Below are 15,835 nucleotides of genomic sequence, written 5' to 3'. Positions count from 1 at the left end.
ATTCTACGAAGATCTTTATCGGTCAGACCGCATAGCAACATACGTTGTTCCCTTTGTCATCGGTATGTTACTTGCCCGAGATTCGATCGTCGGTATCTCAATACCTAGTTCAATCTCGTTACCGGCAAGTCTCTTTACTCGTTCCGTAATACATCATCCCGCAACTAACTTATTAGTTGCAATGCTTGCAAGGCTTAAGTGATGTGCATTACCGAGAGGGCCCAGAGATACCTCTCCGACAATCGGAGTAACAAATCCTAATCTCGAAATACGCCAACCCAACAAGTACCTTCGGAGACACCTGTAGAGCACCTTTATAATCACCCAGTTACGTTGTGGCGTTTGGTAGCACACAAAGTGTTCCTCCGGTAAACGGGAGTTGCATAATCTCATAGTCATAGGAACATGTATAAGTTATGAAGAAAGCAATAGCAACAAACTAAACGATCAAGTGCTAAGCTAATGGAATGGGTCAAGTCAATCACATCATTCTCCTAATGATGTGATCCCGTTAATCAAATGACAACTCATGTCTATGGCTAGGAAATATAACCATATTCGATTAACGAGCTAGTCAAGTAGAGGCATACTAGTGACACTCTGTTTGTCTATGTATTCACACATGTATTATGTTTCCGGTTAATACAATTCTAGCATGAATAATAAACATTTATCATGATATAAGGAAATAAATAATAACTTTATTATTGCCTCTAGGGCATATTTCCTTCAAGCACCAAATAGGAAATCAAGGGATCAATCAAGGGAACACTGATTGGTGAATCGATAGAGACGGGAGCATATGATGTTGATGGACGACTACTGTGTCCCGGATGCACTATTCGAGTCATATTTCCGCCGTCAATTCCGGATGCAACAATTGTGTTTGACCGCCTCTACAATGGTATCCGAGCCTATAATGACTACTTCATCTTGTTGAATGATGTCCTTGGAACCACTAGATTCCTGGTTACCAAAAGTGCACGATTGCACTCAGGATGCTTACTTATGGCATGGACACAGATCCGTGCGGACAAGTATCTTCGAATGTCTGAAAGCACATGTCTCGAAGCCATGTTTAGATTTTCCACTGTTGTAGTGAAGGTGTTTAGACCGGAGTACTTAAGAGAACCAACTGTCGAAGACACCGCAAGGCTCATGACGCTATCAGAAGCAAGAGGGTGACCAGGTATGCTCGAATTCATGGATTGCACTGGAAATGGAAGAATTGCCGATATGCTCAACAAGGCCAACATAAGGCCATTGTAAGAAGCCCACCATCATTCCTAAAGTAATTGCATCACAAGATCTCTAGATTTGACATTCTTTCTTTGGGATGCCCGGGTCTCACAATGACATCAACGTGCTGCAGCTGTCTCCATTGTTTGAAGATTGTGTGTGGGAGAAGCTCCTCCATGCAACTATACCATCAACGGTCATGACAACAAAATGGGTTATTATCTTAGGTATCTATCCTCCGTGGGTGACCTTCGACATGATCATCTCTGAGCTTAGGGGTAAGAAAATATCTTACTTTGCCAAAACACAAGAAGGAGCTAGAAAGAATGTCGAGAGAGCAATGATAGTGCTCCAATTCCGTTTTGCGGTTGTTTGAGGACTATGGGATGCAGAGACATTGTGGGACGTGATGACAACATCATGAACGTGATTGTGTAGGATGAGGGTGACCGAGTTCGCCATGGCCGAGAGTTTGAGGAGATGAATGATCATGGCAAACTTTCATAGCAGAATCCAACGACATTTGAGGATTTTATCCAAATACATAAACAGATTCGCCATCAAGAAACTCATGAGTAGCTTTAGATGAATATTTGTGCACCCTTCAATGGAAGACTAAAAAATGTGTCCGGTTAAGCTAAATTCAAGTTTAAACTATTTTATTGCAAAACTTCATGTTTGGATTGTAATATTTATATTTCAATTATTATTGCATTGAGATATTTGTACAACATGATTATGAAAGAATGGTGATATTTATCTTTACATATTTAGAGTGCTCCGGGTATACAGTGGCGGAGACATAAGGAATTTAGTGTTGATTTGCTATGAAGAGAGACATAAGGAATTTAGTGTTGATTTGCTATGAAGAGTGCCATAATTACTAATAATTTGCTGCTAAAAATCAAATTTTCAATAGTTTGCCCCTCCCTAACCTGTTTTAGCAACACTTGTCCCCCCTAATACATATTTTCTACCTCCGCCACCGCGGGTATAGGGAAAAAAACAGGGGCAATCATTCAGTGGCGCGTTGGGTTGGATGGCCAAAGAGAGGCAGCCATTTGGCGCACCGGATTGGAGTTGCCCTGACCTCCCATAAAATTTGACAAAATGTGACAACTCTGAACCGCATGGCTTTTCGGTTAACAGCGACAAACAGTTCGTCTCCACTCTTGCATTAACACAACTATCCTCCTCTGTAACTCAGATGTGTAACAGAACTAGAATCCAATTTTGGGTTACATGTTTACAAACAATACCGATGACCAGAAAAAAAATCATCACATCCCAGTAATACCCAATAGTCGACAATGTACCAAGATTGGCTAGCAGCACCCAAACCGGCTAGTTTGCTTCTGGCCGTCTTTCGAGTCACCGTCGTCGATGCTCACCCTGTTGAGGGATAGCTCGGCCTTGTATGAGTCGGAGTTCAGGATCTTCCTGCTCACGCTGCTGTAGATCTCCTTGATGACGAGCTCGAATGCCGTGTTGACGTTCGTCGAGTCCAGAGCCGAGGTCTCCATGAAGAAGAGTCCCTCGGATTCGGCAAGTGCTTTGCCTTCCTCCACTGGCACTTCACGGATGTTTTCCAGATCGCATTTGTTGCCTACCAACATCTTGGCCACCGTGGTGTCAGAATGTGCTGCATTAGATTTGAGGATACGTTTGGGTTACTTCAGAGGAACTGCATGCGATATGTGAAATGGAGAATTGTTCTAATAGCTAATATCAAGGAAAACGCAGATGTAAAGAACTAGAAGTGCAAGGAATGACTTGTCATGACTGCACAAGGGACATGTATCAGCTCAAGCAGTGATAGCTATCAAGCAAGAAAACAGAACCATGGAAAGTAGAAAATGCGTCCAGGGGACAAAAAGCAAAGGTAACACATGACAGATCATTCCCAAGGGATACGATTTATTGCTTTTAAGGTGGCAAAATGAAACCAAATGATCAAGTATATCACTAGTAGTTGGATGGTGCAAGAAACTAGCACCAAGAAAATCATAACAATAGTGTTACCAACCATCATAAGCACAATGTTATCGATTCAACAGTGCCTATCATATAGGGGTACCTTCCGATATATCCACACCTATGCAATCTAACTATTTTCACCATCCAAAAGCCACAAAAGCATTACACACTTCTGGGGATCAAGCATAAGCAAAGCCCATATCATTTTCAATTCAGTCTATAAAATGTATGCTGAGACATACAGTAAAAGCATTCTGAGAAACTGCTACAAAACAAAAACAAAAATATGGCACAACACAAACAGTGCAAGTGACAAAATGTAAAATTGTCGACCATCGTGTTATGTTAGTATCTTCCAAGTTCCAATAACACCGTGGTGCTTGTTTAGTGCGTTTCAAAACTTTGTATGCCAAATGACAATATACTCCGTACTAGGTAGCTAGGATTATTCGGATGCATTGTCCTTTCTCCTAAGTTTCATGGCATGCCAATTGACAGTAAAACACAAATTGCAACTAGAGTCAAGGATACATTTGTTCAGCCTAACACAATTGTGTTATGAGCATAGCTTTCTCTTACACCAAGCTTTGCCTTCTGGTAGTGACACATCCTAGATAAAGTCGCCATGTACATAAAAAAGGAATGAACCAAGACAATGCATCTTTCTATGATGGTTGACTGTTTCCAACAGCAACAAGTGAAAAAATTGCCTAAGAAGGGAAATGGAGAATAAATGGTGGCCGGCATCCATAAAAAAGGTTTGTCCTCAAACATTAATAACAAACTTAAAGCGTGACAACGGTAACTATGTCTAGGAACATCTTTAACACTGAAGAACTCAAGCTAAGCAGCCACCAATGTCAGAAATTTGAAACTGCAAATAGTTCACCACAAATTAGCAGTCCTGAGTCCTGACTTATCAAAAAAAAAAATGTCGGAGGATAACTTCTATACTTGTTCCCACAAATGCCGAATCCAAAACAAGCAACTAGCACAGCAATTACAGTCACCCGACGTGGTCCTTGCATCCACTCCTCAAACATTCCGCAACAAGCCTTTACATGAGGACTCAGATCCAGATTCAGGACAGGTCGCCCAACCCATCCGGTGGGACAATTCTACAGCTATGTATCGGAGAACACTCAACCCAATCAATCACCATCTAGGCGTCTACAAGCTAGGCGCGAGCACTGGTGTCCCTTTCGACGCCGACCAGGACCAACTTAGATCTACACGATCTTACCGAATCTACTTTTTTTATGGGAGTTTAAATAAGGAATCAATTGATCCAAGCGCACGGACAGTACAAGCCGTAAGCAAGCATGGGAGCTAATTAATTAAGCAAGGAAAGAAGGAAGGAAGCACGCGGGCGGGCGGAGAGGGTGCGTACTGTTGAGCTCCTGGAGCCATCGTCCGACGTTGTCGAAGGTGCCCCGGCGGGAGATGTCGTAGACGAGGAGCGCGCCGAAGGCCCCGCGGTAGTAGGCGGAGGTGACGGCGCGGAAGCGCTCCTGGCCGGCGGTGTCCCAGATCTGGGCCTTGACCTCCTTGCCGTCGATGTCCATGCTCTGCGTCTGGAACTCCACCCCGATGGTGGCCTTGGAGTGGAGGTTGAACTCGTTGCGCGCGTAGCGGGACAGCAGGTTGCTCTTCCCCACCGCGCTGTCCCCGATGATCACCACCTTGAACAGGTACTCCTCCGCCTCCCCGTCCGAGTCGTCCCCCATCCTTCGCTCGTGATCCCTCGAGCTCGGAGGCGCCGCCTTTCCGTCGTCTCGTCGGCGCGGCACGCTCGGGAGCTCTGGCGAGCGGCTGCTGGGGGGAATGCGCGAGATTTGTAGTGGCGTTTTGGGGGAGGCGGGCAGCGGCGCGGTGGGTTTTGACCGAACGCGCACGCCGAGGCCGAGGTGTGGCTGCCTTGCTTTTTGCTGGGGTGGGGTGGTGAGGGAAGCGCCGAAACCAGGAGTAGCCGAGAGTTACGAGACGAGTGGGTGGCGAGTGGGACGCACGCACCGGCACGGCTAGCGCGGCCTCGGCGGTGGACCCGGGAGTGCTGGCGGCGGGTCCACGCTGTCGGTGGGACGGGTGGATGCGTCGTGCGGACTGCGGTGCGGGCACGCCTGACGTGAGTTGGCGCCCCGTTGTTCGCTGGGCGAGACAGCTTGGAGGCTGCTCCGGTTCCGAGCCACAGCTATCGCAACAGGAGCAGTATGTGGTGTGGTGTGGTGTGGTGCGGACCATGTCCCATGCCACTCTTGTTTTTTGGGATGCAATTCAGGTGCACGATTCCATTCAACGATTGGTCATGCACGTCGGAAAGGGAAAGTGCCATATACTACGAAGGAACTCAAGGATTCTTTTGACTTCCGATTACGGAAATGTTAACAAATGTTAACGGGCAAACGTTCGTCATGGGGTCAATCCGGCGAACACGCCCTCTTCCTTCGGTTTCGTTGCACGAATCTTGGCATAGGGATAGAAGACACGTTAGATTTAAAACTCGTCCGCTGTGATACAAAACCCAACGTGTGTTGTTCTTTTCAAAACACAGCTGCGCACTGCAGTAGCTACTGACATCAACCTACACCTAGGAGACATAGGATTGGTTCCCGTTCCTCCTTTTTTTAACTAGGATGGCAGAAGATGTTTTTTTTCTTAGGTAGTACATGACAATTTTTCTGAAAGAAAATAACATGGTAGTTTTTATAATTTTTTTTACCTTTGTCACATGGCAAATTTAAATATATATTTTGTAATGCTCACAACTCAAGTTTGTTTTTGTACATGTCATTTTTATTATTAAGAAGATGCCATTTTTATTATTAAGAGGATGGCAGTTTTATTTCCTAATGTTCAAAAATCAAGTTTGTTTTTGTACATGGCATTTTTATTATTAGGAAGATAGCCAACTTTTAAATTCCCAAATGATAACGGCCACACGTGTGGCACGAATCAACATGGCCCAAACGCCTCCATTATCATTCATTTTGCCACGTCGGAACATCTGACATCAACGGGTATCTTTTTGGTTTTTGGCTTAAAATGGTTTATCTCCTAATTAAAAAGTTCAATTAAAATCCGTTTTCACCATTAAATCTGTCTCGGCGAGATCTTTAAAACTAGATCCTATGTTGATATGTTTCGAAGAAAAAAAATTTTGGCCAAAAGTTGTCATGATGTTTACACTGTAGTTGCCATAGTGTTTACACTAAAGTTGCTATGTGGCAATTTTAGTTTATGGATCATGGCAATTTTAGTATTTTGACCATGACAATTCCAGTACTTTGACCATGATTTTTTTATATGAACCATGGCAATTTTAAGTGCATGTATCATGGAAATTTTAGTTTATGGTTCATGGCAAGTAAAATCATGACAACTTTTTTATGCATCCAAAAACCTTGATCTAGTGATAATTCATTTTTAATTGTTGTTTTCATAAGATGGCAAAATTTTGGATTTTTTTGTAAAATTATGACCGGGCTAGGAAGAGTACTGAATGGGTTGACTGGGTCTAGTTCGCCCTGGGTGGTTCTCTCGGCGAAGGAAAAGTTGTACACTCAATTGAAACCCCAAGGAACAATCGTTCGTTGATGCCTCCTCCTATGAGGAGCGACAACCAATTATTATGGTCCTTGCTATTAATATTTGCCGATGGGCCAATGATATGATTGACTAGCAAAGGGGTCCGTGCATTGCAACGGGAGTAAAAAAATCATCGGTCATACACATTGGACGCCATCAACAAATTCCTTAAAATTATTTCACGATGTCATACGAGAAACAACATGATATGTGGTGTTACGCAAAGACATAAAGTTGAGACAATTTTTAAGTGTACTAAAAGTGTGTCCAATTTATTAGACAACAGAAATATCTACATAGGTTCTTGTATCAATTCATGCCTTTGCTGGTGTTCCTCCTCAACGATGCCCAACAAATAGTGCATTAGGCTAAAAGTAGCAAAGTACATTTTGGTACTCAATTATAGGATGCGCATAATAGCACATATTGGACATCTCCATCGAAAACAATTAATCCGTAAGGACATGCATAACGAATGTTTAGAGTTGCATGTCAACATTGATATTCTTAAAGAAGTCTTTATAGGCACCATTCTTTTTGGAAATCTGCATTAAGCCATTGGTTTACATAAAGCTCATATGAATAGTTTAATGTACATAATCTATATGTGCTGGTTATTGAGCGCTCGCCGAAATAGAGAGGATGATTATGTATGTGTATAACCTTTAGCATATACATCCCCTATGGTGCCAACTGCCAATGATAGACTTTTTGAGAGCATCAAACTATCCTATCTGGCCAATTTAAATCGGCAGAGAACATATATAATAAGCATTTTCAAAATACATCATCTAAATAAAAGTATTAATTAAGGGCGTGTTTGGTTTATCACCAGAACACGCCACACCAAAGATGCGGCCGCGCCATAGGTGCGGCGAACGAAACGAGCGCCACACTTTTGGCGAGTTGTGGCGTGAAAAATGAACTAGCAAGCTGTGACGAGCGGTGCGGCAAGCCATAACACCGGCATAAAGCAAACAACGGCTAAGTTTAGGCGTAGGGAGCTGTGGCGAGCTGTGGCATGCGTAGTCACGAACCAAACATGCCCTACCTGTACATCCGATCAAAAATTTAGAGATAACTAACATGCATGATAATAGCATATTTGAAATTACATATTTTTCTGTGCGATTTCCATATATAACATGTTTAATTTTAAGTTACGGTTTGAAAGATATGAATATTTTAAGAAGTACTTAAATCTCCGAAAAAGGTTAAAAGGGGCCATAGCTGGGCCAAAATTGCAACATGGTCCAGCCCATCTGCTTAGCGACGCTCAGGCGGTGCAACCTATTGTACGCCAACTAAAATTTTAGATAAAAGGGCGCGATGCAACTCTATCCTACGCCAACAAAAAATTTAGAGAGAAAAGGCAGAAAAGAGGGAGAAGCAGGATTCAAACTCAGGTCCCTCAATTGGAATCATGAGTAAATAGCCAATTGTGCACCCGTGTGCATGTGATTGGAAGAGTGATAGCTGTATATGAATCTAAGGCGACAGCCAATCACTTAAGCAAAAAAATATACTTATGCATACCATTTTTTCACTTACCGGTGGCATTAGATGTAGTTTATACTCCCTCATTTCCGGTTTATAAGGCTCAATTCAAAAATCTCACTAACCAAGGTAGATGATGAGTGGTGAAATATTTTTTGTAGTTTGCAAAAGCACCCAATTAATGCTTTTGTTTTCCTTAAAAAATTATGTTTACGAATGCATTAATTGCAATGCATGCATGCATGCATAAAATGCATGCATTGGTCAGTTTTTTTTTAGTACTTGCATGCAATGATTTAATGCACCTTGAAGTCTGAACATGTGATGGGGAACAACCAAATTGAGCCTTATAAAATGGAAAAACTAAAATTTTAAGATAAGCCCTATAAACCGGAAAGGAGGGAGTAACAAATTTAGGGACAATTTCACGACAGACAGGCAAAAGCAATAATAACTTTATGAGTATAGGTATAGATTTAAATATATAAGCCACGCTAGTCACCGTAGGGGCCACATCAAATGCCGAATAATTACTCCCTCCTTGGTCATGAATTGCTTATTTTAGATTTGTGTAGATAAAGATGTGTCTAAACACGTTTTAGTGTTAGATACACTCGTATCTAAAAAAATCTAAGAGATGGGACGAAGGTAATATATGATATTATCTTAGCACAACAATATGGTCTTTAGAGTTTGTGTCCTGCAGCTTGTCAATGTCAAGATGCCGGTTGACCAGGATGTGCGCGAGCCCGCTCCGCCCACGCCGTCTAAATCACGTAAATGGATTAACGGACAAGTTGCGAAAAATAAACTGATTTCATGAACACGCCATGCCGAGCCTGCTAGACACGCTAGGTCCGTGACAGACATCTCGTAGAACCAAAACAGTAGTCAATCTGCACTTGACATTTGCCACCATCGTCTGCCCGACCTTACCCGGTACCCTTCTCTTGACTGTCCAATGCCACTTGGCTCTCTTGACTATCCAATGCCACATGGCTCTGCTCGTCTCCACCCTCTCAATGCCAACCGGTGCCCCGCTCGTCGTCGTCGAACTAGCGTGCTTTCATCGACATCCATGCCAAGCAAAACAAGCTATCGAGCGTGACCGTGTGGAGGGAAGGGGGGAATCTAACATCGGTCTAAGAATCGCCGAGAGAGGTTATCCGTTGCCCCAGCGACGATGACAATAGGGTGCTTTTCGACGGCGAGGACATGATGCTCGTGTTAAGGTAGCTCCTAGGATGGAGACAAGGGCATGCATGCTTCTCAGAATGGAGTGTGTGCAGGCATGCCGTAGAGCTACTCTAGATTCTGGGACATGGGGAAGAAGCAGGTTTGCACGACTACATGTGGCAGCGCGCATATATGTATTTGAACGATTTCGACTATGATAGTGGCATGCCTCGGGCTGTAGCTAACCCTAGCACTGCCAAGAGTCTTTTAATACGTTGCCGGACGACAACACCCAAAATGGCCGATCTTAAAGTACCTTCAAAGCCATGGTGACTCAAAGTACCTTGAATGGGGTAGTTTGAGATGCTCTACCAGGTATTTATGCATATATTTATTTTTAGGTCTTTTCAAAGCAGTTAACCGATGATTACCTCTCAAACCACATGTATGGTCAAGAGACGAGAAAGATATTCATACAACACACACGACACAATATTGAAGTGTTCCTCAAGAGGACGAAGGATGGGCGATCAATCATCCACAAGCACTGGTCTAAAGTTGCAAAGATCTTTAACATCATTGAAGACTCAACATTCGCCTTCTACTTCAGCAGTTTTTCAGATGAGATTCATCTGTCTATCTACTGTTTATTGTAGCGACCTGACCCAAATGGATCAAGTCTCTGTGCTTAAGTGTCATCCCTAGATCGGTATGCTGACACACACAGTACTCGAAGGATTTATAACAGAGGTAAATCACATGTATAAAGTAACATAAATACTGTTACCTCAATCCTTATAGCGGAAGCAACAAGGTTGTGGATTCCCATCAACACCAACGGCAAAGTTGAGTGTAGAAATCGTAACCCTAACGTATCACTTACTCGTCGTAAGATAATCCTGCAACATGAGACGTTGCAGCCACAGAGGGTCAGTACATTGAATGTACTGGCAAATTCACACCATAGAGAATGATGAATAAAGGCTATCACTACATGCATATTTGGCTGGTGGAAAAGCTCTATGGTTATAAGGTTTTTGCGAAAAGCCAATTTTTCCCTACTGCAAAGGAATACATTTTAATTAACTATCATGGTGGTTGTTGAACATTGAGAATGGCTGACAGCATTCTCAATCCCAATTAAGCATCATCATTAAAACCCAACAATATTCATTTAAAGTAACGTGATGAGATCAACAGGATAATCCAAGAACTAGATACTCAAGATGTCCATAACCGGGGACACGGCTAATCATGATTAGTTTATACACTCCGCAGAGGTTTACGCACTTTTCCCCACAAGACTCGATCGCCTCCGTTTGGTTTCTCGCACTGCAGGGTGTTTGAGAAGACGGATGACCGAGACACAGTCTTTCAGAAGCGCTAGCACCTTACATGTGGGTAGACCGGTACACCTACTTTCCCCTACATCTGCTAGTCTACCCGTAAGAGTTCGCACGACTTAATCAACTATGCCAGAGCCCATAATGGTTTGTGGCTGCACACGGAAGTTTCTAGTATGAAAAATCTCATGATCCCTTTGGGCCTGGGTGGCGGTCCAAGAAAAACAGGCAAGTCCTGGTAACCCCAGGTGCCTCAATCCACCCAGATGTGTGTTAGGTTGCCACCTTAGATAAACCCTTAATTATCAATCTCACATCTGTCATGGATATCACTCACCCAATCCACGTCTACTAGCATAGCATGGCATAATAAGCAAACGTAGAAGTAACTCCCAAAGGTTTGATAATAAACAGGTAATAGGTACCACCTCATCTACTTCCCATCCCACAATTTAATTAGATCCTAATCATGCGATGTGTGAGGATTGATCTAATGCAATAAAACTGGGTTGTAGAAAAAGTATGATCAAAGTGTGAACTTGCCTGCAATGTTGATGAAGATGATTCGCACTCAAAATCTTGATATATCTACTCGTCACACTCCGGTCAATCTATCGTAAGCAAGCAATAGTAACCACGCATAAGCAATCATTCAAAAGATCAGAAAGAATGAAGAAGACGTTTCAGAAAACATCAAAACCAAGCAAATAACTCTTGCAACATAAAACAATTTCTAACAGTACCAAAATTATGTGAATTTGGCCTTATTAGAATGTTTAGGTCAAGAGCTTCGATTTGCAAAAAGAATCAACTCAAACGGAGCTACGAAACTCAAGTTATGATCAAACGAAGTTTGAATTCAAATCTGATCTAATTCAAATTTTAAAATTTTCAAAAACATGTTTGGGTTGGATTACTGGATAGAGGACATCATAACGAAGAAGTGGGCGTTGGTTTCGTTGGATTTGGGCAAACGAGTAAAAAGTTATAGTCGTTTGAAAACCAGGGGCTGATCTGTAATTAAAGTATTCACAACTAGGTCCCTGGCCGAAAATAACAGAAAAAGAAAAAGACTAAAAGGTGAACGTTCGTTAACTAGTTCTTAAACAGAGAACGTTCTCTAAATAGATCTAAAAAAACTAAACCGTTTTTTTAAAAACGAAAACCGAACCCAAAAAAAAACCGGCGAACCAGGCGGTTTTATTACCGGTTCGACAGCGGTTCGTCAGCGGCGGCAGATCGGCGACGGCGGCTCTCCGGCGAGGCAGGGCGAGGCGCGGGGCGATGCGGCGCGGGGCGGCGCAGCGAACGGCGGGGCGGAGTGCGGTGCGGGCAGCAGCAGCGGGCGGCGGCGCATGCGGCGTCGGCGGCGAGAGGCGGCGCAGGCAGCGGCGAGATGCGGGAGGGGCGGCGCGGCGTGGCAGAGAGAGAGAAGCCGGGGCGGCGGCGGCTTTATAGGGGAGGGGAGGAGAGGGCGGCTTGGGCGAGGGGCCATGGAGAGGCGGCGGCGCAACGGACTCCGGGGAGGAGTCCCGGTCGGGGACGACGGGCGAGGCGGCGCGGAGCTGGGTCTTGGCCTGGCTTCGGCTGGGCCGGCCCAGTTGGCGGGAAAGTTTTTTTTTAAACATTTTTTTTAGAGAATAAAAACAAAAACAACTAAAATATTATATAGGCATATAATATACCAAAATTTTCAGAAAAAGATTTCCAACAACATGGACATTTTTCTAGCATTAAATAAAATACACACAAAATCAGACAATTCAAAGAGTGCTACTGGTCTAATGAAATCCAGTAAAAATCATTTTTAAAAATACCAAAATGATTTCAAATTAATTTTCCTCCAATTTTCTAATGTAGGGAATCATGTTACTATATTTTCCATATATTTTATTTTTGGAGAAAAATAATTTGAATAAAACTCAAATAAATCCAAATTGAAAATTAATTCCAAAAGGACTTGAAATTGATCCTTTGAAACTCCCAACTCATATTTCATAATTTGAAGAAGTCATTTTATCTTCTCTCGTGAAAATCATTGAGTTGCATAAAGTTTCTGAATTGGAAAATATTTCCCAATGGAATTCAAATATTTTTCAAGCACCCTTTTCATTTTTTAAATGGAAGAAATCATATCATCTTCACTCAAGGGTTTTGTATTTGAAAAGAATTTGAATACACGGAGATCAAAAAGCAAATATGAAAGTTTGGGAAAGTCCTTTTATTCCCTCTCATTTAACTTTCAAAAGTTTCGAATTCACTCACTTTCAGACAATCAATCAAACAATCGATCAAATCTATCTATTTATTATAACATTCCAAAATTTAGAATTTTGGGATGTTACAAACCTACCACCCTTAAAATGAATCTCGTCCTCGAGATTCGGAGAGGCTAGAAAGAAAAAGGTTAGGGTTTGGGGTCTTCTCAAAATCCATCGATCTTCACAGGGGTCTGGGGTGCTACCACCCTTAGAAGCATGGTTACTGTTCCATCAAAACTCATATACTCCATCCTTATTCTTGACAGTGTCGGTCTTCTCAGATCCTCGAGAAAATTTCTCCTCTAAGCTCTTCCGGTAACGGCATAACCTTTTTCCTCAATTCTTTTGTCCTTTCATCTTGGTAAGGTTATTCCGAGATTGGGTCTTCTTAGCTGACTGGTCTGGCGCCAAAACTAAACAACTATCGATCTCTCATGGTGGTCAACAATTTGTGGTTTCTCCTGCAGGAAATGGGTCTGGGTGATCCTCACCGTATAACCTACGGTTGGCAAAGCTGCCGTGTACAAGGGAAAAATACTTATACCGTTCTAAGGCTTAAACAAGGTTTTGATCGTCGTCTCTCCACTATAGGTAAGTCACTCAGATTTACCATCCCATATAGCAAGGCGAATAATAAAAGTAAGTCGGTATGGTGATCAATCCATCCCGCACCCAAATCATTACCTTGTATATGGTTTAGCGAATCTCGCATTCTAACACTCGGTCATCCTCACAAGCATTGCAGAATTTCTCTTGTCGACGAACCAAGTTCGGATAAATCCATAGATTCTGCAAGCCAAACAACCATCTATCGTTCCTTCACAACTCTCAGGTTTTGCGTAACTCCTATAAGATCGTCTATCGATAAGGGCATATCCACTTCCAGGGTTTTTTTTCCTTCAGCAAGAGTGTGCTTGCTTCTTGGCAGGTCCTGGGGCCTGTGAGTTATGGCCCATCTCATCACTTGTAGACCTTGAACTCATCATCGGGGCAACTGATCGTTATTCCAACATCCAACTTCCTAGTATTCTTAAATCCATCCAATTGTATTGTCTTCCTTCCGTCTATTGGCACCAAACTAAAACGTGATTACTCAAACTCATCATGGAATTTCCATTGATCCATATTTCCAACATCATACCTCCTTTATATCCAATAGTACTTCCTCTCTTCATCCTCGTGGGGTATCCCTCATACCGAGATAAAAACTTATACTTATGAAGTCCATATTCCACTTCGTGGAACATCATTATCCTTTCCGCGGTCAAGCGTCCTTACAGGGGAATATTGGCCATCTCTGCATGGCACTTCTTCAACTGGGAAACGTGAAACACATTCCTGAACTCCTGATAGTCCTTCGGGTGACTCCAACTTGTTGGCCACTTCTCCCATACGCTCCAAAACTCGGTATGGTCCTACAAATCTCGGGGCTAACTTTACCTTAACTCCAATTCGTTTAACTCCTCGCAGAGGGAACACATGAAGACATGCTCTATCTCCAATTTCATAGACTACCTCCTTGAGTTTTTAAGTCTGCATAACTCTTCTACCTGGACGGAGCTACTTTCAGTCTATCTCGAATCAACTTAACATTCTCTTCCGACTCCTTTGATCACCTTTGGTCCAAACAACTGTCGGTCTCCAACTTCATCCCACATACTCTTGGGGCATCACACATATCGAGACAAAACTCGTATTCATTTTGTCCGAAATCCATTACAGGGTACTACCACCCTTAAAATGCACAAATCTTCCATAGACCATATTTCTCTTATCCTCAAAAGGGTCAAAATTCTTCTTCATAGAGTAACAACTCATAAGATCCATATCAGTACCAACGATGCTAACTTTATTCACTCTCAATTAATTACAATCTCTCGCTTTTCCATTACATGTCTCAACTCAACACCTCAAGAAAATGTCCTCACTTCTACCACTCCATTACTTCTGTTGCAAACTCAACTATCTAGCACAGGTTTCCTTCTCCTTCGGACAATCTCTGGCAAAGTGTCCTGCTTCATTACAACGGAAACATATTACTTCTGGGAAGATTCGAGGTTTCCTTGTGATTATATAGCCTACTTGGGTCCTTGGCTTCCTTTTTGGGCAATTGTTGTGGTAGTGCCCTGACTCCTTGCACTTATAACAGGTGACATGACTCAGATCCTTCCTGGAATCCAATCTACTTCTCTTTCTGGACTTTTCCATTCCAATCAGGGCTTCTATTTCCTGTGAGTCATACTCTACTTCCTCAGTCGGGAATTCTACTAGATTCCCATTCATACAATTTTGGGAGATGTGTCCTTCTTCTCCACATGAATAGCAAGACTTGGTGCAGGGTTTACTTAGTTCTTCTTTGGGTGTGTCCTCCACCTCGTCCTTCATCGCAGGTTCTTCTAAAATTCCCATTAGAGCTCCTTTCATTGCTTCTTTTTTCTGCTGGGTGGTTCTTTGTACCATGGTGCAAATGTGACACTGTGCAGGGTAGTGGGTAGTCCCTTCACACAAGAAACAAGTGACCTGCCTAGTTGGGCATTCTTCAGCTGGGTGACTTCCTTCACAATTAGGGCATTCATCCTTGTGTTCTTTATGGTTGTGTCCTATTTCTCCACAAAGCTTGCATGCATAAGTTTTCTTCATATCCTTTCCATAAGGCTTCAATTTCTGGGACACAAACTGAGACTTTAGCAAAGTCAACTTAAATTCTTTCCAAGTGGTTACTCCTTGCCATCCATTGATGGTTTGGTACATCCTCCA

The 15,835-nt window shown here is 42.7% G+C and overlaps 1 protein-coding gene across 1 annotated transcript; it reads right to left on the bottom strand.

The window, feature by feature from the left end:
- Positions 1-2,416: 2,416 nt before the first annotated feature.
- On the bottom strand, positions 2,417-5,169 carry LOC125521357 (ras-related protein RABA5c). The gene is made up of 2 exons (XM_048686419.2): positions 4,607-5,169; positions 2,417-2,881 (listed from the first exon to the last, which is right to left on the bottom strand). Exons 1-2 carry the CDS (start codon positions 4,941-4,943, stop codon positions 2,565-2,567), a joined length of 654 nt encoding a protein of 217 aa, XP_048542376.1. The 5' UTR covers positions 4,944-5,169; the 3' UTR covers positions 2,417-2,564.
- Positions 5,170-15,835: the final 10,666 nt, after the last annotated feature.

The sequence above is a fragment of the Triticum urartu genome, chromosome 7A, assembly GCF_056163025.1.
Source record: "Triticum urartu cultivar PI428250 chromosome 7A, HENAU_Tu73, whole genome shotgun sequence".
In the NCBI taxonomy this organism is placed as follows: Eukaryota; Viridiplantae; Streptophyta; class Magnoliopsida; order Poales; family Poaceae; genus Triticum; species Triticum urartu.
This window is presented reverse-complemented; position numbering and strand designations above follow the sequence as displayed.